This window comes from Urocampus carinirostris, chromosome 13 (genome assembly GCF_059441175.1).
Source record: "Urocampus carinirostris isolate Australia breed hairy pipefish chromosome 13, RoL_Ucar_1.0, whole genome shotgun sequence".
Classification (NCBI taxonomy): Eukaryota; Metazoa; Chordata; class Actinopteri; order Syngnathiformes; family Syngnathidae; genus Urocampus; species Urocampus carinirostris.
Window position 1 is genome coordinate 32,818,880 of NC_142361.1, and position 27,296 is coordinate 32,846,175.

A 27,296-nucleotide genomic window follows, 5' to 3' on the forward strand; every position below is an offset into this window, starting at 1 on the left:
CTTTTGGATTACTCCAACACCGAATATGCTAATAAAAGACAAAAGAAACTAAATATGAATAAAGTGATGACTCACAACACGTGGTAAGCTTTCTCTCCTGGCTTTGATCTCTTTCATCTCCGGCAAAACTAACATAAAATGCAGGGTTGGGTAAGGTTACTTTAACTGGATTACTTTCAATTACTTTTGGATTACTCCAATACCAAATATGCTAATAAAAGACAAAAGAAACTAAACATGAATAAAATAATGACTCACAACACGTGGTAAGCTTTCTCTCCTGGCTTTGATCTCTTTGATCTCCGGCAAAACTAACATAAAATGCAGGGTTGGGTAAGGTTACTTTAACTAGATTACTTTCAATTACTTTTGGATTACTCCAACACCGAATATGCTAATAAAAGACAAAATAAACTAAATATGAATAAAGTGATGACTCACAACACGTGGTAAGCTTTCTCTCCTGGCTTTGATCTCTTTCATCTCCGGCAAAACTAACATAAAATGCAGGGTTGGGTAAGGTTACTTTAACTGGATTACTTTCAATTACTTTTGGATTACTCCAATACCAAATATGCTAATAAAAGACAAAAGAAACTAAACATGAATAAAATAATGACTCACAACACGTGGTAAGCTTTCTCTCCTGGCTTTGATCTCTTTGATCTCCGGCAAAACTAACATAAAATGCAGGGTTGGGTAAGGTTACTTTAACTAGATTACTTTCAATTACTTTTGGATTACTCCAACACCGAATATGCTGATAAAAGACAAAATAAACTAAATATGAATAAAGTGATGACTCACAACACGTGGTAAGCTTTCTCTCCTGGCTTTGATCTCTTTCATCTCCGGCAAAACTAACATAAAATGAAAGGTTGGGTAAGGTTACTTTAACTGGATTACTTTCAATTACTTTTGGATTACTCCAATACCAAATATGCTAATAAAAGACAAAAGAAACTAAATATGAAAAAAATGATGACTCAAAGCACATGGTAAGCTTTCTCCCCTGGCTTTGATCTCTTTGATCTCCGGCAAAACTAACATAAAAGGCAGGGTTGGGTAAGGGTACTTTAACTGGATTACTTTCAGTTACTTTTGGATTACTCCAATACCAAATATGCTAATAAAATACAAAAGAAACTAAATATGAATAAAATGATGACTCACAACACATGTTAAGCTATCTCTCCTGGCTTTGATCTCTTTGATCTCCGGCAAAACTAACATAAAATGAAAGGTTGGGTAAGGTTACTTTAACTGGATTACTTTCAATTACAAAATGTTGTCATTTTATTCATATTTAGTTTCTTTTGTCTTTTATTAGCATATTTGGTATCAGAGTAATCCAAAAGTAATTGAAAGTAATCCAATTAAAGTAACCCTACCCAACCCTGAACATTTAACATGCAACTGGTGGAGAATTGACCTTCTCTTTCTAGCTTCTCTGCTGTACTGTCCCTTTAAGTAGCTGTCAGTTCCCATACAAGCTAGGTCATAATAACCTGCCGGGCATGAGTCTTGCATGGCGCAAGCTTGATGTGCTAAAAAGAGAATTTCATAATAACCTGGTACTTCTTATTTGAGTTTATATTTTTCTTTTTACTTCCTGTGTTTCTCCGTTGAAGGAGCCGGTAGTACCTGGGGTTAGCAATAAGCCAGTCGTTGATTCCATACTGCCTCAACTATCGCCTGGTGTATCCACTGTCAAGATCAATACAGCATACCCAGGTGTCTCTCCGGATTTCTGTCTACCTTCTACTTTTTGCACAATTTCCCCGTACAATACCATAATAATGTAAACCATCTAACATCCCATTCACACACCTTAAAAATGTATTTTGCTTAAAAAGAAAAAAAAAGAAAAGATGATGAAAGCTTGCCTAGCGTAAGCTGAGGTTTGCAGACGGACTGACAATTGGTGACAGGAAGACGGGGGTATAAAAAGTGATAGGTAGTCAATCTGAATACGGACTAAAAACTAAAGTGAATATTTAGATGTTTATATATTTCCCCGTTTGTCTCCGCTATGACCTGTTTTTTAACCCCGACCACGTTTTTGATCTCCCGTCCCGGCTATAGACTCGTTTTTGATCCTGACCACATTTTGCTCTCCTGTCCCGGCTATAGACCTGTTTTTTCCGTCTACGACACTGCCATCTCCCGCTCTGGAAGATCCACTTCCGCATTCGGAACACGATCCGATTGCGTGAGCACTTTGACTCTGACTCCTGTCGGTCCCGCTTTTTGCACCCGTTTTCCACCTGTCCGATTTCCTTGTTTGTCACTAGCTACGACCTGTTTTTTTGACCCCGACTACGTTTTGCTCTCTGTCCCGGCATGTAGACCATCTAACATCCAATTCACACACCTCAAAAACGTATTTTGCTTAAAAAGAAAAAAAAGAAAAGATGATCAATTATTTGTCAAGACCAGAACGGAGACAGGACCCACTTGCGTGCGTTTCTCGTAAATTCATTAAGAAGAAAGGAAAAGATAGTACACACGATCCGTAGATTGCTGGTTGCGGGGAGCAGGTTGGTGGTATTTCCGTGGCAAGCGATGGCGGTGTCAAGAGCGGAAAAAAAACAGATCAGTAGCCGGGACGGGGGAGCAAAATCGTATTCGAGATCAGAAAAGGGGTCGCAGCCGGTAAACAGACAGGAATCAGAACAGGAGAGAGTCAGGGTCGAAAAGCTTGCCTGGCGTTAGCTGAGGTTCGCAGATGGACTGACAACCGGTGATCTATCTTTCCATCTATCTATCTATCTATCTATCTATCTATCTATCTATCTATCTATCTATCTATCTATCTATCTATCTATCTATCTATCTATATCTATCTATCTACAGGGAGTGCAGAATTATTAGGCAAAAGAGTATTTTGACCACATCATCCTCTTTATGCATGTTGTCTTACTCCAAGCTGTATAGGCTCGAAAGCCTACTACCAATTAAGCATATCAGGTTATGTGCATCTCTGTAATGAGAAGGGGTGTGGTCTAATGACATCAACACCCTATATCAGGTGTGCATAATTATTAGGCAACTTCCTTTCCTTTGGCAAAATGGGTCATAAGAGGGACTTGACAGGCTCTGAAAAGTCAAAAATAGTGAGATATCTTGCAGAGGGATGCAGCACTCTTAAAATTGCCAAGCTTCTGAAGCGTGATCATCGAACAATCAAGCGTTACATTCAAAATAGTCAACAGGGTCGCAAGAAGCGTGTAGAAAAACCAAGGCGCAAAATAACTGCCCGTGAACTGAGAAAAGTCAAGCGTACAGCTGCCAAGATGCCACTTGCCACCAGTTTTGCCATATTTCAGAGCTGCAACATCACTGGAGTGCCCAAAAGCACAAGGTGTGCAATACTCAGAGACATGGCCAAGGTAAGAAAGGCTGAAAAACGACCACCACTGAACAAGACACACAAGCTGAAACGTCAAGACTGGGCCAAGAAAAAGCTCAAGACGGATTTTTCTAAGGTTTTATGGACTGATGAAATGAGAGTGAGTCTTGATGGGCCAGATGGATGGGTAAAGGGCAGAGAGCTCCAGTCCGCCTCAGACGCCAGCAAGGTGGAGGTGGGGTACTGTTATGGGCTGGTATCATCAAAGATGAGCTTGTGGGGCCTTTTCGGGTTGAGGATGGACTCAAGCTCAACTCCCAGTCCTACTGCCAGTTTCTGGAAGACACCTTCTTCAAGCAGTGGTACAGGAAGAAGTCCGCATCCTTCAAGAAAAACAGGATTTTCATGCAGGACAACGCTCCATCACACGCATCCAAGTACTCCACAGCGTGGCTGGCAAGAAAGGGTCTAAAAGAAGAAAAACTAATGACATGGCCTCCTTGTTCACCTGATCTGAACCCCATAGAGAACCTGTGGTCCCTCATCAAATGTGAGATTTACAAGGAGGGAAAACAGTACACCTCTCTGAACAGTGTCTGGGAGGCTGTGGTTGCTGCTGCACGCAATGTTGATCGTGAACAGATCAAAGCACTGACAGAATCCATGGATGGCAGGCTTTTGAGTGTCCTTGCAAAGAAAGGTGGCTATATTGGTCACTGATTTGTTTTTGTTTTGTTTTTGAATGTCAGAAATGTATATTTGTAAATGTTGAGCTGTTATATTGGTTTCTCTGATGAAAATAAATAATTGAAATGGGTATACATTTGTTTTTTGTTAAGTTGCCTAATAATTATGCACAGTAATAGTCACCTGCACACACAGATATCCCCCTAAAATAGCTAAAACTAAAAAAGCCCCACTCCAACTTCCAAAATATTCAGCTTTGATATTAATGAGACTTTTGGGTTCATTAAGAACATGGTTGTTGTTCAATAATAAAATTAATTCTCAAAAATACAACTTGCCTAATAATTCTGCACTCCCTGTATCTATCTCTCCATCTATCTATGTGTCTGTCTGTCTGTCTGTCTGTCTATCACTCCCTCTCTTTATCTATCTATCTAGACATCTATCTATCTATCTATCTATCTATCTATCTAGACATCTATCTATCTATCTATCTAGACATCTTTCTCTCTCTCTCTCTCTCTCTCTCTCTCTCTCTCTCTCTCTCTCTCTCTCTCTCTCTCTCTCTCTCTCTATCACTCTCTCTCAATCTATCACTCTATCTATCTATTTATCTATCTATCTATCTATATATCTAGACATCTATCTAGACATCTATCTATCTATCTAGACATCTATCTATCTATCTATCTATCTATCTATCTATCTATCTATCACTCTATCTATCACTCTCTCTATCACTCTATCACTCTCTCTATCTAACTATCTATCTACCCATTTGTAGTAAAGCACATATGATATTGAAGTCCAGAAAAAGGATTTTGTCAGACAAAAACTATTGACCCATGCTAATAACTTTCTCCACAATGATGTTAATATCTTCTCCAGAATATTGAAAAGGAATTCCTATTTCTGAATACCACAAAAGAAGCCAATGGTGTCTCCAAGAATATTTGATACAAATTTCAAGTTTCCTGGATGGTTCAAAGCTTTTACTGGGAAGCTGTTGTGCTGACAGATGAAACCAAAGGAGTTGTTTGGCGGGGATACACAACAATATGCGTGGAGAAAATAAGGCACGCCATACCGCAAGGGTGTCCAAACAATTTTAGAAAGCGGGCCAGATTTGGTAAAGTGAAAATATATGAGGGCCGACTATTCAGCCTTGCATTCTTTGAACCGTTTTGAATAAATTCATCCTCAGTGAGTAGTTATCAGTGCTTGGCGTTCTGCAGGATCCCATAAAAAAGCACAGCAGTGCCGTTAAAACAGCTTCCATTTGCTTCCCCTTTTCACAGTGTCCGTTTACAATTATGTTTTTCTAGTTTGGGCTGGCAGTGCCTCTCGAAATGACATTTTTTTAAAACAGTCACAGTCTCTTGGCAAATTAGGATTCGTTTTGGATTTGGGTGAAAAAAAATCCTCGAATTTTCTCTCAGTCAGTTTTCTTTTTTATTTCCACATGTTGTAAATGGGGTGGGCTTAAATTCTCACAGAAAGCCAAAGGCAAGGTGGCCAAATGATTTTATAGTGCTTTCAATATTACTTAGTATTCTTAATTTTATGAAAGAGGTCGAGGGCCCATAAAAATTTGACCACGGGCCGTAAATGGCCCCCGGGCCGGACTTTGGACATGCCTGCCATACCGCTACCATAACCACATCCCACGTGTCAAGTATTTTGAAAGAGACTGGGAACACACTCATACTTCCAGACCTGCTATTATTGAATAAAACCGGAATTACAGAGTTTATCGGGACATTTTGCAGGGAGGCTCGATTGCTTCTGTCTGCCAATTGGAGCGTACTAGACAACAACAAACCAAAACCAGAATCGAACACACGACTGAACAACAATACCGGGAAAATACTGCGCCCTAGGTCTGGGGTGTCAAACTCATTTTAACTCAGGGGACACACGAAAGAACATTCTGTCAGGGGCCGGACTAGTAGATTAAAGAGAAAGAAAAAGAGAGACAAAGAAATAAGAGAAAGAAGGAGGGAAAAGGAGAGAGGGCAGGACAAAGAAAGAAAAAGAGAGAGAGGGAGAGAGCGTGAGAAACAAAAGAGATAAAAAGTCACGAGAGAGGGGAAAAGAAAGGGAGAGGAAGAAAGAAATCCCAAGAGAAATAGAAAGACAGAAGGAGAGAAAAGAGAAAAGAAAGCACGAAGGTTATGAAGAGAGAAAGAGAAAAGAGGGAAAAGGAAAAAAGGAAGTTAGAGCAAAATAAGTTAAAAAGACACAGAGAGAGAAAGGGACAAAGAGCAACAAAGGAAGAGAAAAAGAGAGACACAGAGAGTGGGAGAAAAGGGGTGGAAAAGAGAGAGAGAGAGAGAGGGAGAGAGACAGAGCGAGAGAGAAAGTAATACAAGTACAGTGTCTTTGTTCGAGGCACATGGCTTTGGCAACATCAAAATGACACATTTCAACCTGCAGCTCGTTTTTCTCTTGCGCTTCTCTGAGTGTTGTCTCGCGGGCCTGATCTTGCCCGCGGGCCGCCTGTTTGACACCCGTGCCCTAGGTGGTCCAGTCCTTGTTGAGTCACACTTTTTGTCTGTTTACTGTGGTGAAGCCAGAATGCATTTTTGGCTTTTTGAAATAGTACTGGCAGGCGCAATATGGCACTATAGCCTTACACATGGTAATAGGCTTACTGAGACACCACAGCTGGCGTTTGCTTACTGTTCTGTGGCCAATCTGCAAATCGTTTTTGGGGGAGATTCAGAAAGGAAGAACAAAGCGAAAGATTTTGACTTTAAACTCTTTGTGTTGTTATTACTTAACCTGTCGCGCTCCAGGGCTCCATGCCCTTACAAAATACAAAATCTTACACCATATTTTTTTTTCAAACGTGTTTATTAATGTAGTTTAACATGTTATGGTGTACATGTGTTTTTTATAGCATATATATTGTTAATTAACATTTTGTTGTGAGATATTGAGTTGCTCGACATGAATGAGGTTTATTATAAAATAAGTTCAAAAATGAAGTCGCTTTGAATTTCACTGTAGAAGGAAAAAAAATACATGCAAATATGATTAAGTAGAATTTTCTTATTCAAATTATGAATTCATTTTCTGCATTAAATTATTGTTGGTAATATACTGATTAAAGGGATGTTAAAGTTAAAACTTATATAAACTCTATGTTGGCAAAATTACTCAAATAAAAACAAGCATTAAGGTAAATAAAATTCCCAAGCGGGAGAGCACTGTCGGGTGGCCATTCTAGGCAAATGGCAGAACTGACTCCTCCCGTGTGTGAAGTTATTTTATTCACACAGGAAACAGAAAAATACACCGGAAATGCCACTTCAAAATACAAGACTGATAAACGTACAAGAGATGCAATTAGACTGATTATTGAAGTGTTACTTCATGTGTGTGTGTGTGTGTGAAAGAATGTTTTTATATTTAGGAATATAAAAACAAGTTATATTCACACAGTGAATTCTGAGAAATATTAAAACCAAACGACCAACCTATCAAGGGATAACCACCAACCTGTCTTTTTTCATTTTCTCCTTTTATACTTCCTTTTTTTCTTAACTTCTTTATACAACATCAGAATTCGTTATATAATAAGCAAGAGAGCCGTTTGAGAGCCGGCTCTCTTGAACGAGTTGAGCCAGAAAAGCCGCTTCTCTAAAAAGAGACGGACATCCTTTCACGACACAACTACCACGGAATGATGCATGATGGGAAATCCCCAGGCGGCAGACGCATGCGCACAGTAGCATCAAACCGCTCGCTTCGTTTGCAACGGAAAAAAACGATACCGAGATAGAGGCTACCGCGGCGAACTGGTTTGACTTGATTGATTTGCCGTTTCGTAATAGTCGGTGTATTCCGGATGGAACCCATAATTGACAATTTTTTCCGTACAGATTTCCTTGTACGTGGTACTCGTCTTAAAATGCATAAAAAACGTAGTTTGTACAGCAAAAACGTACAGGTTGACAGGTATGCTTAACATAAATCGTTAGATTGTGGAACTAATAGAGAATTGTTAGGTTCTGTGTTGGTTTCTGTAGAATGGTAAGGCCACAATGCGGTTCAAGTGGGGTTAAGGAAGGCGGTAAAGGAGACCTAATAAGACTTATAATGTAGGCCAATACGTCACTGAGGTCTACAGCCAATTAGCATTACAGCCATCTACTGGACTGGGGTGGAACCTTGCAAGTGCCGTCCAGTTTCTTAGGGGACAATCTTCACTTTGCACTCCACTCACTGAGGCGACTTCCCTATGGAGGAATGGGATTGGGACTTATACTCTAGGTCTCAGGTGTCAAACAGGCGGCCCGCGGGCCAGATCAGGCCCGCTAAGGGATTTGAATCCGGCCCGCGAGACAAGACTCAGAGAAGCGCAAGAGAAAAATGAGCTGCAGGTTGAAATATGTCAATTTGATGTTGCCAAAGCCCGGTGCCTCTCACGAAGACACTGTACTTGTATTTATTTCTCTCTCTCTCTCTCTCTCTCTCTCTCTCTCTCTCTCTCTCTCTCTCTCTCTCTCTCTCTCTCTCTCTCTTTCTCTTCCACCCCTTTTCTCCCACTCTGTCTCTGTCTCTCTCACTCTCTGCGTCTCTCTTTTTCTCTTCCTTTGTTGCTCTTTGTCTCTTTCTCTCTCTGTGTCTTTTAACCTCTTTTGCTCTAACTTCCTTTTTTTCCTTTTCTCTCTTTTCACTTTCTCTCTTCATACCCTTCGTGCTTTATTTTCTCGTTTCTCTCTTTCTGTCTTTCTATTTCTCTTTGGATTTCTTTCTTCCTCTCCCTTTCTTTTCCCCCTCTCTCATGACCTTTAGTCTTTTTTTTTATCACGCTCTCTCCCTCTCTCTCTTTTTCTTTCTTTGTCCCGCCCTCTCTCCTTTTCCCTCCCTCTTTCTCTTATTTCTTTATCTCTTTTTCTTTCTCTTTATTCTACTCGTCCGGCCCCCGACCGAATGTTTTTTGTATCGTGTGGCCCCCGAGTTAAAATGAGTTTGACACCCCTGCTCTAAGTCAAATTTTAGTTTGGTAGGATTAATAACAGAGTCTGTTTCAGGAAATGACAGCAGTCTCGCTTGTTTTTTGTCCGCCTGACCGGTCTGATCTACAACTCCATGGAATGTACAAATGTCACGCGACCGGACCAGATCGGAGGCAGGAAGGGGGAACTCAATCGCGTTAACGATCAGTTACTTTTATTAAGGAAATAAAAGTCGTCCAACACTCAGGGACAAAAACAAAAACAGGCTTACAGGCAAACAGGAACTCAGACTAGGAATACTCACAAAACAGGCTTTTACTCAGAACGGGCAAGTACAGGTTTCCTCAAGTCAAACAGAACAGAATAATGCAAAGTAATGCAATGAACCCGCTACCGGCAATCCCCAAAACCCGCCTTTAAGAAGCACACACGCAAATTAGAAAATCTGCTACAGCCGGTGCCAAGGGGGCGGTTCCAGCCGGTCGCCACGGCGACTATGCTGGACATGACAACAAAATACAAACGAAAGTATCTAAAAGCTTTTCAATAATTAATAAAGCCAAATTCATTTTAAACTATAATGCATTGTATTTATTATATTGTTCTCTAGTTCTGCTATACTTAAGATATTGTGCAGAAGTCTGGGGCAATGATTACAAAAGTTCCTGACAGCCCCTTTTTATCCTCCAAAAACGTGATCTAAAACCATTATGAGGGCAAAGAAAATGTCAGAAACCAGAATGGAGACAGGACCCAGTAGCGTAACATTTCACAGAGTTTTATTAGGAAGAAGGGAAAGGAGGGTAAACACGTTCTGGAGCTCGGTGGTTGCGGGGAGCTGTTCATTCTGAGTGGGACTTCAGTGACGAGCGAGGGTGGTGTCAGGAACCGAAATACAAGTCAGTAGCCGGGGTAGGGGAGCAAAAGCGTGGTCGGGAGCCAGAAAGAAGTCGAAAAGCCAGGAGACGGGAGAAGACGGGGTCGTGGGCCAAAGCGAGTCAAAAACCGGGGAAAACGGAGTATACCAGGTCAGGAGCCAAAACGAGTCAAAAGACCAGGAAACAGGCGGGAGTCCAAGTAAAAAAAAGCTTGCCTTGTGTAACAGAGGTTCGCAGACGGTCTGACAACCGGTAGCAGAAAGCCGGGGGTTTAAAGGAGTTCAGCAGCCAATCAGTGTCCGAGGCTGCTACCGCCAACGGAGCAGACTCGGGTGTCCCACATCAGTAGAACCATACACAGGGTAGTATATCGGGATCATACTCATATTTTATTCCTGCAGTCCAAATTATTAAAATTAGATGATTTAGTAAATGTTTTCACTGCACAACTGCTATTTAAGGTCAACAAAAACATAGTGCCGGAAAACATAAATTATTCATTCGGAAAGAGGGAAATTGTCATTTAAGGGGCTGTAGTTAATTCATAATCCCAAAGGTGAGAACCACCAGGAAAAGTATGTGTGTCTCTGTGTGTGGAGTTAAACTTTGGAACAATTTACAAAACGAGATCAAACAATGTCCAACTATTCGCTTGTTCAAATTTAAACACAAAGGAACATTCCTGGCGGAATACAGAGATGAGGAGGGTGGGGTATGAGCAGTGTACCCTCTAAACTGACTAAACACTAAACACATTCTCAGCGCACAAGAAAATCTAGCCAGCGCACAAAAATGAGGGTTCAAAATTACTAATTAGGAAGCGACTCAAGTCAAAGTTACAGTGCATGAAGGTAAAAATACACGGGTTCCCCTGACATTGTGTTCTAAATGCAGTATCTTGAAGTCGAGTCGAAGGAGAATGAAGTTGAGTTAAGTTAGTAGAGTTTGTCGGGGAACCGGCTTCTTCGGCTCGGCTCACTAAAAGGAACCGGCTCTTTCGGGTCCTAAACGGCTCTTCGGGTTGTTTTTGCTTCTTAAATCCCAACATGACCAAATATTATGTAAAATGATGCACAAAATGACTTAAAGGAAGGGGGGGAATAGAACAAAAAAAGAAAAAAATACCAAAATGAAAAAGTAGTGAAAAGCTGAGAAAAAAAGAAACAAAAGGAAGAGAGAAAAAAAAGAATGAAAAATTTAGAAAAAAGCCAGAAAGAAAGAAAAGAAATAAATGTAGGAAAAAAGCAAATAGAGAACAAAAAGAAAAAAGTAACAGCTAGGAAAAAATAAACACAAGGAATAAAAAAAAAGTAGAAAAAAAACAGAAAAAAGAAGAAAAAGTTTGTGTTGCTTTCAAATAATTTCCAATGATATCAAGTGAATCTTGTTGCCAACATTGTACTTCCACTAAAAAATGTGACTAAGTACAGTTCTGTATCTTACAACCGACTCAATAAGCCCCCAAAAATGTTAATATTATGCGACAAAATATGTCAGGAAATAAAAAGAAATGGATATCTTGTGAAAGAACAAACGACGTTTGTAGGCCATACAACCTTTGCAATAGTACATGAGTCAATTCATTCAAAAGAGAAAAATCATTTTGCATTGCCGGAAACTCAGCAAAAATGTAACTTGATGTCAAATTTTGGACATGTTTGATAATGATTTAGTTGCCACTCTGTTATTATTAATATTATAACTATTGTTGTTATTATCATTGGTGTATTTAATAGGGAAGATGAAGGAGTAGGGAATATAAGCATTTGCTTCTGACTACCCGTTTTCCAACATATTATGTAACGTTATTTTGTTGTTGAGTTATTCTTTTTGTTCTGTTTTTATATTTTAATGTTCGAATAAAGTTTTCATTCATTCATTCATTCATGTGTGCCGGAATACTCATTCATGATACCTTCACCCAAGTCATTGAAGAGGGATCTGATTAATGAATTCATGTCTCTTCTCAATTTAATAGAGGTTGTGGAGCAGAGCTCACCACCCGTTCCAGTGGAGATTCTCCCTTCTAATGCAGGCCAAGATATTTCACCAACTCACTCTGCAGGTACGGTCTGTTTATTTTGGTTTTGTTCATCTTGGCTTTGTCTGAAACTCTTTTGCCCGTGGTAATTCTTTCAAAAGCACAAAGACTGTAAGAAAGATATGCTTGGTTGGGGAAAAAATATGATGTTAGACTGATTTCACTGACATGTAACTTATACAGTGATATTTTTGCCCATTCCTCCTTGCAAAAAAGCTCAAGCTTAGTGAGGTTGGATGGAAAGCGTTTGTGAACTGCAGTTTTCAGTTCTTTCCACGGATTCTCAATTAGATTGAGGTCTGGACTTAGACTTGGATATTCTAACACCTTGATATGTTTTTTGGTGAACCATTCCATTGTCGCTTTTGGTTTACGTTTTGGATCATTGTGCAAGTCTCCGTCCCAGTCTCAGGTCTTTGGCGGGCTCCATCTTCCAGAATGGTCCTGTGTTTGACTCCATCCATCCTCCCATTAATTTTAATCATCTTCCTTGTCCCTGCTGAGGAAAATCAGGCCCAAACCATGATGCTGCCACCACCATGTTTGACAGTTGGGATGGTGTGTGGAGGGTGATGAGCTGTGGGGCTTTTACACCAAACATAACGTATTGCATTGTTGCCAAAACATTCGATTTTGATCTCATCTGACCAGAGCACCTTCTTCCACATGTTTGGTGTGTCTCCCAGGTGGCTTGTGGCAAACTTTAAACAACACTTTTTATGGATATCTTTAAGAAATGGCTTCATTTTTTCCACTCTTCCACAAAGGCCAGATTTGTACAGTATACAGCTGATTGTTGTCTGATGGACAGATTCTCCCACCTCAGCTGTAGACCTCCGCAGTTCATCCAGAGTGATCACGGGCCTCTTGGCTGCATCTCTGATCAGTTTTCTCCTTGTATCAGCTGAAAGTTTGCTCTTGGTAGATTTGCAGTGGTCTGATACGCCTTCAATTTCAATATTATTGCTTGCACAGTGCTCCTTGGGATGTTTAAAGCTTGGGATATTTTTTTGTATCCAAATCCAGCTTGAAACTTCTCCACAACAGTATCTCGGACCTGCCTGGTGTGTTCCTCGTTTTTTGTGATGCTCTCTGCGCTTTAAACAGACTTCTGAGACTATCACAGTGTAGGAGCAGAGACTTGCGGACTAAGGAAATTAACTAAAGGCGATCTGCACATGGTAAGGGGTGTAAGACAGATGACAAAAACACACACTCAGGGCTGGCAAAGTTCAGGAAGTCCAGAATACATCAACTCAGGCAGGTGATCCGTAACATCAAGGCCAAACAAAGATCAGACAACTTTTGCTGAGACTTGATGACACACAGGTGGATTCCATTTATCATCGTTAGTCATTTAGATCAACATTGAATCATTCAGAGATCCTTACTGAACTTCTGGAGTTTGCTGCACTGAAAGTAAATCATTTTGCACACCCACTTTTTCGTTTTTTATTTGTTAAAAAAGTTTATAATATCCAATAAAGTGTGTTCCACTTCATGATTGTGTCCCACTTATTGTTGATGCTTCACAAGAAATTTCGCAAGCCACTGTAGATGCAATTACCGTAAATTCCGGACTATAGAGCGCACCTGATTATAAGCCGCACCCGCTAATTTTGAGGTGTTTTGCCACTTTTGTTCTTACACGATCTGCACCTATGTATAAGCCGCGTGTGCACGCATCAAAATACGCGACACAATCCCGGTTTAAGCCAGGCCATCCTGAAATTTACACAATTGTAACTTCATAGATAGTGCTCAAACCTACCTACGGTAATTAACAGGATCAGGGAGGGAGGGAGTAATCACTTTCCACGCCATAAAATCTAGAATGACAGTTGATAAGATAGTATATGATATATATCTGTAATAACTTTGCTTTTCCTGAAACAGAGGTGAACGAGTGTCACATCAACCCTTATATTTGTGGGCGAGGAGTTTGTGAAAACACAGCTGAAAGCTACATCTGCCATTGTGATGAGGGCTACCGCTTGAATGAGGAGCTGACATCTTGTGTAGGTGAGTGTAAAATGCTAGGTAAACAGGGTTGGGTAGGGTTACTTTAACTGGATTACTTTCAATGACTTTTGGATTACTCCAATACCAAATATGCTAATAAAAGACAAAAGAAACTAAATATGAATAAAATGAGGACTCACAACACGTGGTAAGCTTTCTCTCCTGGCTTTGATCTCTTTGATCTCCGGCAAAACTAACATAAAATGCAGGGCTGGGTAGGGTAACTTTAACTGGATTACTTTCAATTACTTTTGGATTACTCCAATACCAAATATGCTCATAAAAGACAAAAGAAAGTAAATATGAATAAAATGATGACTCACAACACGTGGTAAGCTTTCTCTCCTGGCTTTGATCTCTTTGATCTCCAGCAAAACTAACATACAATGCGACCAGGGTTGGGTAGGGTTACTTTAACTTGATTACTTTGAATTACTGTTGGATGACTCCAATACCAAATATGCTAATAAAAGACAAAATAAACTAAATATGAATAAAATGATGACTCACAACACGTGGTAAGCTTTCTCTCCTGGCTTTGATCTCTTTGATCTCCGGCAAAACGAACATAAAATGCAGGGTTGGGCAGGGTTACTTTAACTGGATTACCTTCAATTACTTTTAGATTACTCCAATACCAAATATGCTAATAAAAGACAAAAGAAACTAAAGATGAATCAAATGATGACTCACAACATGTGGTAAGCTTTTCTCCTGGCTTTGATCTCTTTGATCTCCGGCAAAACTAACATAAAATGCAGGGTTGGGTAGGGTTACTTTAACTGGATTACTTTCAATGACTTTTGGATTACTCCAATACCAAATATGCTCATAAAAGACAAAAGAAACTAAATATGAATCAAATGATGACTCACAACACGTGGTAAGCTTTCTCTCCTGGCTTTGATCTCTTTGATGTCCGGCAAAACTAACATAAAATGCAATGGAAACAAAATGAAAATAAATCCAAACATCATTTTTGCCGTTCCATGTGTTCTGTTACTCCCCAAGCCTGCACAAAATTGAGTCACTTTATTCATATTTATTTTCTTTTGTCTTTTATTAGCATATTTGGTATTGGAGTAATCCAAAAGTAATCGAAAGTAATCAAGTAACCCTACCCAACCCTGTAGGTAAATGATCTATTATTTAATTTATAACAAACTATGAGAACAGTATCAAGGAGACATTTGCATCCTTTAACCAAAGTTTGTCATGATTACTGATGTAACTCAGCTGTGTCCGCCAACTGCGGCGGGTTCTGATTGGCTCGCTGTCAGTATTTGAACCTAGTCCTGTCTGTCCCCTATCGTCAGTCCGTCTGCAAACCTCAGTGGACACTAGGCAAGCCTTTTTCGGCCCTGACTCCCACCTGTCCCGTTTTTGCTCCCGTCTGTCTCCGGCTACGACCTGTTTTGATCCTGACCTCGTCTGCTCTCCCGTACCGGCTTACGACCTCTGTTGTCCCCGACTACGTTCTGGCTTACAACCCGTTTCCGACCCCGACCAGGCCTTGCCCTCCCAGTCCCGGCTACCGACCTGTTTCTCCGTCCCTGACACCGCCATCGCTCACTAGAGAAGATCCACTTCCGTGTTCGGATCACAATCCGAGTGCGAGAGCGACTTGCTTCCCGCGCCCAGCGAACACTGGACCGTGGGCGCAGCACTTCCTCTTTCTTTCAATAAAATTTGCGAGAAACGTAACGCAATTGGCTCTTGTTTCCGTTCTGGTCCTTGCTGGGAATTAATATCAAAATGTAGCGTTTACCAAATTGTTCGACTTAGTTATCGGACTCCATTAACCAAACACAACCTACATTCAACCAACAATTTATGCACGCTTGTTTCTTGACGGAAAAGCTGAACAGGAAAGCCGACATTTCCACACGGGCCAGATTTAATTTCATTAACAATTTAACTAAGTGTACTCTATCGAAAACAGCCAAATTACTGTCGTCTCTGGGAAGCCCTCTTCTTAAGTCCTTTAGCTCTCTCCTATTCACCATCTTTTTCCGCATAATGGCGTGCCGACTCCTCCCATGGACTTGCCAAGGAAGGCCCCCCCCTGGGCGTCGCGATGTCTGGAATACTTTCTACGTCATCAGGGCCTTTCTGCTTCTGGATGTGCTGATTATCTTATAAGCCTTACGTCTCGTTCCCGCCGTTCCTGTAGAAAAAATTTTCCACCAGGGTGCCCTGACATTGAACTACAGCCCAGTCAGTGAATATCTTTTGCATTAAACGTAATTTGTAGTCAATCGTATAAAATCCTTTAAAGTCAAATGTATAAAATCCTTCATCCTGACAAAGTGAATTAGCGTATACATTTTCAAGAGAGAAAGCAACGTACAGTAAACCCCGGCATACGACAATCCGTCCTTATTATTATGATTATAAACTGATAGTAATATTTCTATTAGTTTCAGCTCTGGATTTTAGAGCTTTTTTCCCCTAAACTTTAAAAAAAAATCTGCGGTCTTTTGTTTGTCCAGATTCAGACGAATGTTTGGAAACCCCGTCGATGTGCTCTGGTGGTCTGTGCCAAAACACCGAGGGGAGTTTCCTGTGCGTGTGTCCACGAGGATTCCGTGCTGATGAGGATGGAACCACTTGTGTAGGTCAGTATGTGTCTTTTTTTGTTAACATTTCAGCAAAGTACTGCCAACATTTGCTGAAAATGTCAGGACCAGAACGGGGACAGGACCCACTTGCGTTGCGTTTCTATTGAAAGAAGGAGGAAGGGCTGCGCCCACGATCCGGTGTTCGCTGGACGTAGGAGGCAAGTCGCTCTGGTACTCGGATTGTGCTCCGATCGCGGAAGTGGATCTTCCTTGGCGGGCGACGGCGGTGTCAGGGATGGAAAAAACGGGTCGGTAGCCGGGACAGGAGAGGAAAAACTGGGGTCGGAAGCGAGTCGTAAGCCAGAAAAGTAAAGAAGACGCAGTCGGGGACAAAAAGAGGTCGTAAGCCGGGACGGGAGAGCAGACGTGGTCAGGATCAAAAACAGGTCGAAGCCCGGGACAGACGGGAGCAAAAAAAACGCACGAGTGGGAGTCAGGGTCGAAAAAGGCTTGCCTAGTGTTCACTGAGGTTCGCAGACGGACTGACAAAAGGGGACAGATCGGGAGCCAATCAAAACCTGCAGCAGTTGCCGCCAAAAGAGCGGGCACAGCTGAGTCACATCAGGAATCATGACAGAAAATCATTTTCTGTATTTATCAATCTTAATTGAACTTATTCTTAAAACACATACAACCCAAAAAATAGAGAGTATGGTAAATGCCACAGATGTATCTATTCATATATAGCGGGGGTGTCAAACTCATTTTAACTCAGGGCCACACGATAGGCCAAACATTCTCTCGGGGGCCGGACTAGTAGATTAAGGAGAAAGAAAAAAGAGAGAAATAAATAAAGGAAAGAGAGGGAGAGAAAAAAAGTGTGGGACAAGGAAAGAGAGAAATGGAGAAAGATAGAGAAAAAAAAGAGAGAGAATGTAAGAGATAGTGAGAGAGGGGAAAAGACTATTATGACACCATCCCCTGATCTAAAACCTACATGAGGGCAAATAATACACAGATATTGTCAACATAAAATATAGGTTATTAATATGCTTCAGAAAAGAAGTGTGTTTTACGCTTCGATTTAAACATTTCCACTGAGGTTGCAGATCGAATCTCAGGGGGAAGAGCATTCCACAGCACCGGGGCCCGAATGGAGAACGCTCTGGAACCAGCTGATTTCTTCTTGGATCTTGGGATCATTAATAGACCAGCATTTTCAGAGCAAAGGCTCCGGATCGGAACATAGGGGGAAATTAAATCTGAAAGCTATGAGGGAGCAAGTCCATGCATGATTTTGTATAATACCAACAGAACCTTAAAATCACATCTTAAGTTAACAGGGAGCCAATGCAGTTTAGCTAAAACCGGACTATTGCCTGCATGTAGTCAGTTACGTGGTAGTAGTGGGATTCTTTTTCTGTTCAAATTTTGTGGTAAAAGGTGTGTTCCGTTCATGATGACAGCAAAATATTGTGGCCGAAGCTTGTTGCAGAACACTACCAATTGAACAAGGATTTAGAATCTATGAAAATTAATATTCCTGTACTTTATTCAGGATTTTTAAGGCTAAAAGCAGTGTCTGAAACTCATGACAAAAAGTTGCCTGCCCAGCCATAAAGTTGCCTGCCCCATATTTCCACTACTTGAAACACAAGAAGACGACTCATCGCAAAACAAAAAACATTGTTGCGAAATATTAAGGATTGATAATCAGAATATATAACAGAACAACACTTTAAAATTAAGTTTATTATAAATCGACTTCTAACATTCATTGCATGTATATGACATCGCTGTTTTCCATATGCCATCAATATGTACCTTCATTCATGTAATATTTGCGTTCGTCTGCTCCAAGCCACGTGAACTCCTCTTTCCACAATGCTTTTAATGTACGTTTACGTTTTGTAGCGTCATAAATGTTGTTAGCTTCTTTTGAATCTTTCTTCTGGGGCTGAGGTTTTGGCTTGATTCCTAACCACTTATCCAGGCTCAGGAGGTAGAGCGCTCGTCTTGGGATCAAGAGATCGCAGTTCGAATCCCGGCTCCTCCGTGTTACATGTCGAAGTGTCCTTGGGTAAGACACTGAACCCCTAATACCCCCAATAAGCAGGTTAGCGCCTTACATGGCTGCACGGCCGCTATTGGGAAATGTGAAGCACACTGTAAAGCGCTTTGGGAAGTCTTGACTTGAAAAGTGCTATATAAATGCAGATCATTTCATTTCATTTCATTGTGTTTTCTGTGCGTCTACTTTGGAAAATGATATGCAAATGCACGACCTTATAAGGCTCGGGAAAGTCCGGAAGCACGAAGTTATTCGATGCAGGCTTCTGATTGGCTGCCGAGTAATTGCCAAACGAAAATCCGAAATCTCCAAACCGAACGAAGATTTCGAAATCGTAATAAAGCAAACGTTTGATTTGAAAAAAGAAAAAATAACAAAATATTATTTTTTATTTTTAGTTTTTTTCTCGAAAAAGTTGTCGGCCACCCGGGCGTCTGGGCAGACGTTATTTCAGACATTGCTAAAATACAAAAAAATAACCCAACAATTGTCATTTGAGTTACTTTGACGACTGACTTCAAGAATTTTACGTTTGATTCGTGGAAAAGAGTCTACAGTGGAACCTCGGTTCTCGACCATAATCCGTTCCATTTCTTTGTACGAAAACCGATTCGTACGATCGCCGAAGTCGTTTTTTCCCATTAAAAGTCATGTAAAATTGTTTTAATCCGTCAATGTTTACCACGAAAGTAAACATGAAGCTAACCCAGGCTAATCGTACGTTCGCGTTAGCGTCATCTTCCGTACGAAAGATGACGCTAACATGAACGAGTAAAAATAAAAAAATCAGGTCGTTTACACGTCATTTAGCCCCCGGGTCTCCACAACAAGTGGTGAGCGGTTAAAGGATAAAGAAAAGAATTATGAGTAGGATTTCTTACCTTGGCGGTTGTAGCCATGCTGTATTCCTGAAAAAAGGGAAACTCGCACACCTTCTTCATATTATGCTATTATTTCTTTCTTAAATGCAATAGTTGTACGCACTACTCCTCTTTTTTCACCTGTAGCAACTTTGCTGCTTGCACCGACCTTCTTCCGATGCATAATTAGGAGTTAAAACACTCCCTTCGCCGCTTCTGAAAAACGAAAGCAGAGAAAGAGTGCGCGTTGCCGTGACAACAGTTCAGATAGATAGATAGATAGATAGATAGATAGATAGATAGATAGATCTTTTTTTAAGCCCAGTCCTGTTGCTCTCCGGTTGTCAGTCCATCAGCAAACCTCTGTTGTTACAAGGCAAGTATTTTGACCCTGACTCCCGCCTGTCCCGTTTTTGCACCCTTCCGTTCCTGATCTCCCCGTTTGTCTCCGGCTCCGACCACGTCTGCTCTCCGGTCCCGGCTTACGACCCTTTTTTGATCCCGACCACGTTTTTGCTCTCCTATCCCGGCTATCGACCTGTTTTTTCCCGTCCTTGACACCGCCATCTCCCGCTTCCACTTCCGTGGGGGCAATCTACACTCGTACGCCGCTCAGCATCACACCCTAGCGTACCGGCGTTCGAACTCCGATTTTTTTGAACCAAAAGCGAAGCAAGAATTTCTCAAAATTTTTGGTCGAGAACCGATTTGTTCGAACTGAGAGGCGTTCGAAAACCGAGGTTCCACTGTATAATGGTTTTGTGTACCATTGAACGGGATCAATTCCAGAAAAAGTCAGTTTTGCGTTACCCAGCAAAGACTATCAAAGACTTATCGAGGGGAATTAAAAATCAGTGGAAATGTGGAGGAAACTCGGCCGACCGCGCTGTTGCTAAACTCTGCACCTCCCTGTTGACTGCTTCCTCACGCTTCGTCTGATATAAATACGAGGTCGTCGGTTATTATGTGGTTCCTTACCGATTCCGCACAGAAATTTCCCAACCGCAAAGAGGAAACTCAATTGGATCTCTGAGAACAAACTAGCTGATGGTTATCACCCGTAACACTCAAGGAGGCCTCCCCTCTTCCGTAGTGGTGAGGAGAAAGGGTATGTTTTGGTTTATACGTTTATGTTCCAAACGGATGCAATTTATCCGATGATTTATTGGACTCCATACTGTCATGAACCAGAACAGGATCAGGACCCAAACGCGTGACGTTCCTCACGCAAGCCTTTTATTTTACAAGAAATGGGGAGTCATGCACGTTAGGCAGAAGTCTGGCGTGGAATGATAGGAAGCCAGAGGCTGACGAGATCGATACCAATTGCTGGAGTAGATATCGGACGGATGGGGTCGATACCGGACAGGATGGTACAGACAGGATTGATAATGAAACAGGATATCGAAATTAAAACAGGACAAACTAGACGGGAATGAAAACTGGAGAGAATAATAAACAGGACAAGAATAGACAGGAACAAAACTGGAAACCGATATTAAACAGGACATAAACAAAAGCGAACAATACAGGACAGGAAATACAAACAGGAAACAGGACCGAATGAAAACCCATGGCTGAGGTTGGTTGACCGACTGACAAAGGAAGAGTGAGAGCACTGAGCTTAAATAGAAAGCCAATCTGTCAACGAGTCGCCTCTAGTGCCAAATGGGCGGGGCCGATTGGGCGCCATGGCAACCGTGACACATACCTACCTACCTACCTACCTACCTACCTTTAGCGAGTAACCCAGATTTTGTGGGTGTTATATGCATCTGCAAGTCCAGAGTGATTTTCGGCATGAGGGAAACTGCAGGTGCGCACTGCACGGAATGCGATAATGTATACTGTATATGAAATGCATGTGAAATACTGTACTTACACGCTCTCCTACTGTCCTGATTTATATTTATTATTATTGTACGCCGTGTAGTGTGAAACTCTCCACGTGGGGATACTGTTCGTTAAATATCGCATCGCCTTTTTTTCAGATATCAACGAATGTGAAAACAGGACGATGTGTCCATCTGGCATTTGCACCAACATCCCCGGTGGTTACAACTGCGGCACGTGTTCCTCCGGGTTCTCGGCACGGGGAGGCCAGTGTGTCGGTAGGTCCAACGGCGCCACCTTGTGATTTTCAAGACAAGCTTTTCCATCAAGAACTCCTCTTTCCACGATGCTTTTAATGCGTGTTTATGTTTTGTAGCGTCATCAATTTTGTTAGCTTCTTTTGAATCTGGGGCTGAGGTTTTGCCTTGATTCCTCAACACGTATTCATTTTTCTTGTGTTCTCTGTCTTCTTTGGAAAATGATATGCAAATGGTCGACATTATAAGGTTCGGGAAAGTTATTCGATGCAGGCTTCTGATTGGCTGGCGAGTATGCAAATTGCCAAACGAACGAACGTTTTATTTGAAAAACAAAAAAAACCACGAAAGATTTTTCTTTCCACTAAAAAGTTGTCGGCCACCCGGGCGGAGACGTTTTGAAAGTTGTACGCCCGTAAAAGACGTGATTTCAGGCTCCCTGTCCCTATTTAAATCCAGTCCTGTTACTACCCTGTTGACATGTCCGTCTGCGAACCTCTGTGTAAACTAGGCAAGCCTTTTTCGACTTTGACTCCTACCTGTCCTGTTTTTGCTCCCGTCTGTCTCCGGCTACGACCCGTTTTGACTTGGAGCGGCATTAGCTCAGGAGGTAGAGCGCTCGTCTTGGGATCAAGAGACCGTAGGTTCGATTCCCGGCTCCTCCGTGTTATAGGTTGAAGTGTCCTTGGGCAAGGCAAGGTCGGCGCCTTGCATGGCTGCATGGCCGCTATTGGTGTGTGTGTGAATGGGTATAAGCAGGGACATGGTAACAATTTCAAGCAATTACAAGCACTTCGCCTCAATCCTTGAAAACACTTTAAAATTCTAGCATTTTCAAGGATTTCACCCGTGCGAACATTGTTCCATGTGTCATAAAAATATAAGTTTTCAGATAATTGTTTTTATACCCTTTTAACATAAGTGTCAAGTTTCAAAATAACTCATTTTAGGTAATATATATTACATTTAAAAATTGAGCTTATATAAAAGTTGTGACACAAATTTTTCATGAAAAAAGTGGAATTAATCGTTTTTCTATTTCTCTTTGGATTTTTTTCTTCCTCTGTCTCTCTCTCTCTCTCTCTCTCTCTCTTTGTGTCTCTCTCTCTCTCTATGTCTCTCTCTCTCTCTCTCTGTCTCTCTCTGTCTCTCTCTCTCTCTCTCTCTTTCTTTTCCACCCCTTTTTTCCCACTCTGTCTCTGTTTCTTTCACTCTCTGTCTCTCTCTTTTTCTCTTACTTTGTTGCTCTTTGTCTCTTTCTCTCTCTGTGTCTTTTAACCTCTTTTGCTCCAATTTCCTTTTTTCCTCTTCTCTCTTTTCTCTTTCTCTCTTCCTACCCTTCGCGCTTTATTTTCTCTTTTCTCTCCTCCTGTCTTTCTATTTCTCTTTGGATTTCTTTCTTCCTCTCTCTCCCTCTCTCTCTCTCTCTTTCTTTTCCACCCCTTTTCTCCCACTCTGTCTCTGTTTCTTCCACTCTCTGTCTCTCTCTTTTTCTCTGACTTTGTTGCTCTTTGTCTCTTTCCCTCTCTGTGTCTTTTAACCTCTTTTGCTCTAACTTCCTTATTTCCTTTTCTCTCTTTTCTCTTTCTCTCTTCCTACACTTCGCGCTTTCTTTTGTCTTTTCTCTCCTTCCGTCTTTCTATTTCTCTTTGGATTTCTTTCTTCCTCTCCCTTTCTTTTCCCCCTCTCTCATGACTTTTTATCTTTTGTTTCTCACGCTCTCTCCCTCTCTCTCTTTTTCTTTCTTTGTCCCGCCCCCTCTCCTTTTCCCTCCCTCTTTCTCTTATTTCTTTATCTCTTTTTCTTTCTCTTTAATCTACTAGTCCGGCCCCCTACAGAATGCTTGTTCTATCGTGTGGCCCCCGAGTTAAAATGAGTTTGATACCCCTGGTCTAGCCGATGTGACAAAGGGTGTGGTTACGGCTCCTCTATAGCGCACGGAATGCCAAGCCACTGAGAAGGCGGTGACAGGAAAGAAATATACCATGCTAAAATGTCGTTTATAGAATGGAACGATGCGACTCACAGATGTTTGCGTGTCACTGCCAAATGGACGTAATCGTGCGTGCAGGAATTGCGCTAAAAGTAACTGAGCGATGACAACATGTTTAATTAGTCGACTGCAGATCAGGGTTGGGTAGGGTTACTTTAACTGGATTACTTTCAATGACTTTTGGATGACTCCAATAGCAAATATGCTAATAAAAGACAAAAGAAACTAAATATGAATAAAATGATGACTCACAACACGTGGTAAGCTTTCTCTCCTGGCTTTGATCTCTTTGATCTCCAGCTAAACTAACATAAAATGCGACCAGGGTTGGGTAGGGTTACTTTAACTGGATTACTTTCAATTACTTTTGGAGTACTCCATTAGCAAATATGCTAATAAAAGACAAAAGAAACTAAATATGAATAAAATGATGACTCACAACACGTGGTAAGCTTTCTCTCCTGGCTTTGATCTCTTTGATCTCCGGCAAAACTAACATAAAATGCAGGGTCGGGTAGGGTTACTTTAACTGGATTACTTTCAATGAGTTTTGGATTACTCCAATACCAAATATGCTAATAAAAGACAAAATAGATTAAATATGAATAAAATGATGACTCACAACACGTGGTAAGCTTTCTCTCCTGGCTTTGATCTCTTTGATCTCCGGCAAAACTAACATCAAATGCAGGGTTGGGTAGGGTTACTTTAACTTGATTACTTTCAATTACTTTTGGATTACTCCAATACCAAATATGCTCATAAAAGACAAAAGAAAGTAAATATGAATAAAATGATGACTCACAACACGTGGTAAGCTTTCTCTCCTGGCTTTGATCTCTAAAATGCGACAGAAACAAAATGAAAATAAATCCAAACAGCTTGCCAACATCATTTTTGCTGTTCCATGTATTCCGTTACTCCCCAAGCCTGCACAAAATGTAGTCATTGTCTTTTATTAGCATGTTTGGTATTGAAGTAATCCAAAAGTCATTGAAAGTAATCCAGTTAAAGTAACCCTACCCAACCCTGGCCGTATGTATTTATCGGTGTGCTTTCATTTTTTTCAGATATCGACGAATGCCAGGATCAACGTGTCTGTACGAGAGGCCACTGCATGAACACTGACGGTTCTTTCGTTTGTCAGTGTGGTCCAGGTTTCAGAGTGTCTCAGTCTGGTGACCAATGTGATGGTACAGTATTGTTCGAAATAATAATCCTATAATCTAGATTGAATGAATGAATGAAAACTTTATTTTGAACATTAAAAAAACAAAAACAATAACTCAACAACAAAATAATGTTACATAATATGGTCGAAAGGGGTAGTAAGAAGCAGATGCTTATATTCCCTACCCCTTCATCTTCCCTATTAAATACACCAATGATAATAACAACAATAGTAATAATATTGATAATAACAGTTATGATATCAGAATAGCAACAATAACACAAAATTAACTAGACGCACTATTCCTAATCTCTCATATCACTCATACCCCATTTTCTTCATCTCTGTATCCCGCCAGTAATGTTTTTTTGTATTTAAATTTGAACAAGTGAATAGTTGGACATTCATTGATCTCGTCTTGAAAATTGTTCCAAAGTTTGACTCCACACACAGACACACACATACTTTTCCTGGTGGTTCTCACCTAGATTCTAGAGAGCATTGTTTCTCAAAAGTATAGTCACCGTGGTTGCGTTCCTCTCAAGTTTCATTCATTCAACAGTATTACTATTCATCCATCCATTATCTGCACTGTTTATACACAGTAGGGTTGCGGGAGTGCTGGAGCCCATCCCAGCCATCTTCGGGCAGTGGGTAGGGGACACCCTGAACTGGTTGCCAGCCAGTCGCAGGCCACACAGGGACAGACAACTCACTCGTTCATTCACACTTCGGGACAATTTGGACCGGCCAATTAACCTGATATTTTTTTGGAATGTGGGAGGGAACCGGAGTGCCCGGAGGAAACCCACGCAGGCACAGGGAGAACATGCAAACTCCACCCAGGAAGGTTCGATCTCATGACCGCACACCCGCTAACCAATTCATCACATCCACTACACAGCATCATCTCCAAACAGAAGAGCAGCTTCAGCGACAGACTGCTGTCACAGTTTTGTTCCACGGACAGACTGAGGAGATCATTTCTTCCTGATGCTATGAGGCTCTTTAACTCCACCCGGGGGAGTAAAAGCCCACATTAAACCCCACCCCCACATTTGCATATTACCCTATTTTTATTACAGTGTGTATTTTGCGTAGCACTATTTAAATATGCTATATCAACACGTTAGATTGGGTATTTTTGTATTCTATCTTTTATTTTATTATTTTATTTTTCAACACAAGAATACTGCTGGAAGTGTGAATTTCCCTACAGGAATGAATAAAGTATCTATCCATCCATTCATCTATCTATCTATCTAGACATCTAGACATCTATCTATCTAGACATCTATCTAGATATCTAGACATCTATCTAGACATCTACCTAGACATTTATCTATCTACACATTTATCTATCTATCTAGACATTTATCTATCTAGACATCTATCTATCTAGACATCTATCTATCTATCTAGACATCTAGACATCTATCTAGACATCAACTATCTATCTATCTAGACATCTACCTAAACATCTATCTAGACATCTATCTAGACATTTATCTATCTAGACATTTATCCATCTATCTAGACATCTATCTATCTATCTATCTATCTATCTATCTAGACATCTATCTATCTAGACATCTATCTATCTAGACATCTATCTATCTAGACAGCTATCTAGACATCTATCTATCTAGACATCTATCTAGACATCTATCTATCTAGACATCTATCTAGACATCTAGACATCTATCTAGACATCTATCTAGACATCTATCTATCCATCTATCTAGACATCTATCTCGATATCTATCTATCTATCTAGACATCTATCTAGACATTTATCTATCTAGACATTTATCTATCTATCTAGACATTTGTATATCTAGACATCTATCTATCTAGACATCTATCTATCTATCTAGACATCTAGACATCTATCTAGACATCAACTATCTATCTATCTAGACATCTACCTAAACATCTATCTAGACATCTATCTAGACATTTATCTATCTAGACATTTATCCATCTATCTAGACATCTATCTAGACATCTATCTATCTATCTATCTAGACATCTATCTATCTAGACATCTATCTATCTAGACATCTATCTATCTAGACAGCTATCTAGACATCTATCTATCTAGACATCTATCTAGACATCTATCTATCTAGACATCTATCTAGACATCTAGACATCTATCTAGACATCTATCTAGACATCTATCTATCCATCTATCTAGACATCTATCTCGATATCTATCTATCTATCTAGACATCTATCTAGACATTTATCTATCTAGACATTTATCTATCTATCTAGACATTTGTATATCTAGACATCTATCTATCTATCTATCTAGACATCTATCTATCTAGACATCTATCTATCTAGACATCTATCTATCTAGACATCTATCTATCTATCTAGACATCTAGACATCTATCTAGACATCTATCTAGACATCTATCTATCTATCTATCTATCTATCTATCTATCTAGACATCTATCTATCTAGACATCTACCTAGACATCTATCTAGACATCCATCTAGACATCTAGACATCTATCTAGACATCTATCTATCTAGACATCTAGACATCTATCTAGACATCTATCCATCTATCTATCTAGACATCTACCTA

At 40.6% G+C, this 27,296-nt stretch overlaps 1 protein-coding gene across 3 annotated transcripts in view; it reads left to right on the forward strand.

The window, feature by feature from the left end:
• ltbp1 (latent transforming growth factor beta binding protein 1) overlaps positions 1-27,296 on the forward strand; it is a 155,293-nt gene that overhangs the window by 74,777 nt on the left and 53,220 nt on the right. For 2 of the 3 annotated variants that reach the window (XM_088351050.1, XM_088351052.1), the window contains 6 exons: positions 1,632-1,734; positions 11,863-11,949; positions 13,822-13,947; positions 16,440-16,565; positions 21,431-21,550; positions 24,593-24,715. In XM_088351050.1, coding sequence (XP_088207176.1) covers positions 1,632-1,734; positions 11,863-11,949; positions 13,822-13,947; positions 16,440-16,565; positions 21,431-21,550; positions 24,593-24,715 — 685 coding nt within the window. The remainder of the gene's footprint in view (positions 1-1,631; positions 1,735-11,862; positions 11,950-13,821; positions 13,948-16,439; positions 16,566-21,430; positions 21,551-24,592; positions 24,716-27,296) is intronic. The other variant, XM_088351051.1, reaches the window with a different exon arrangement.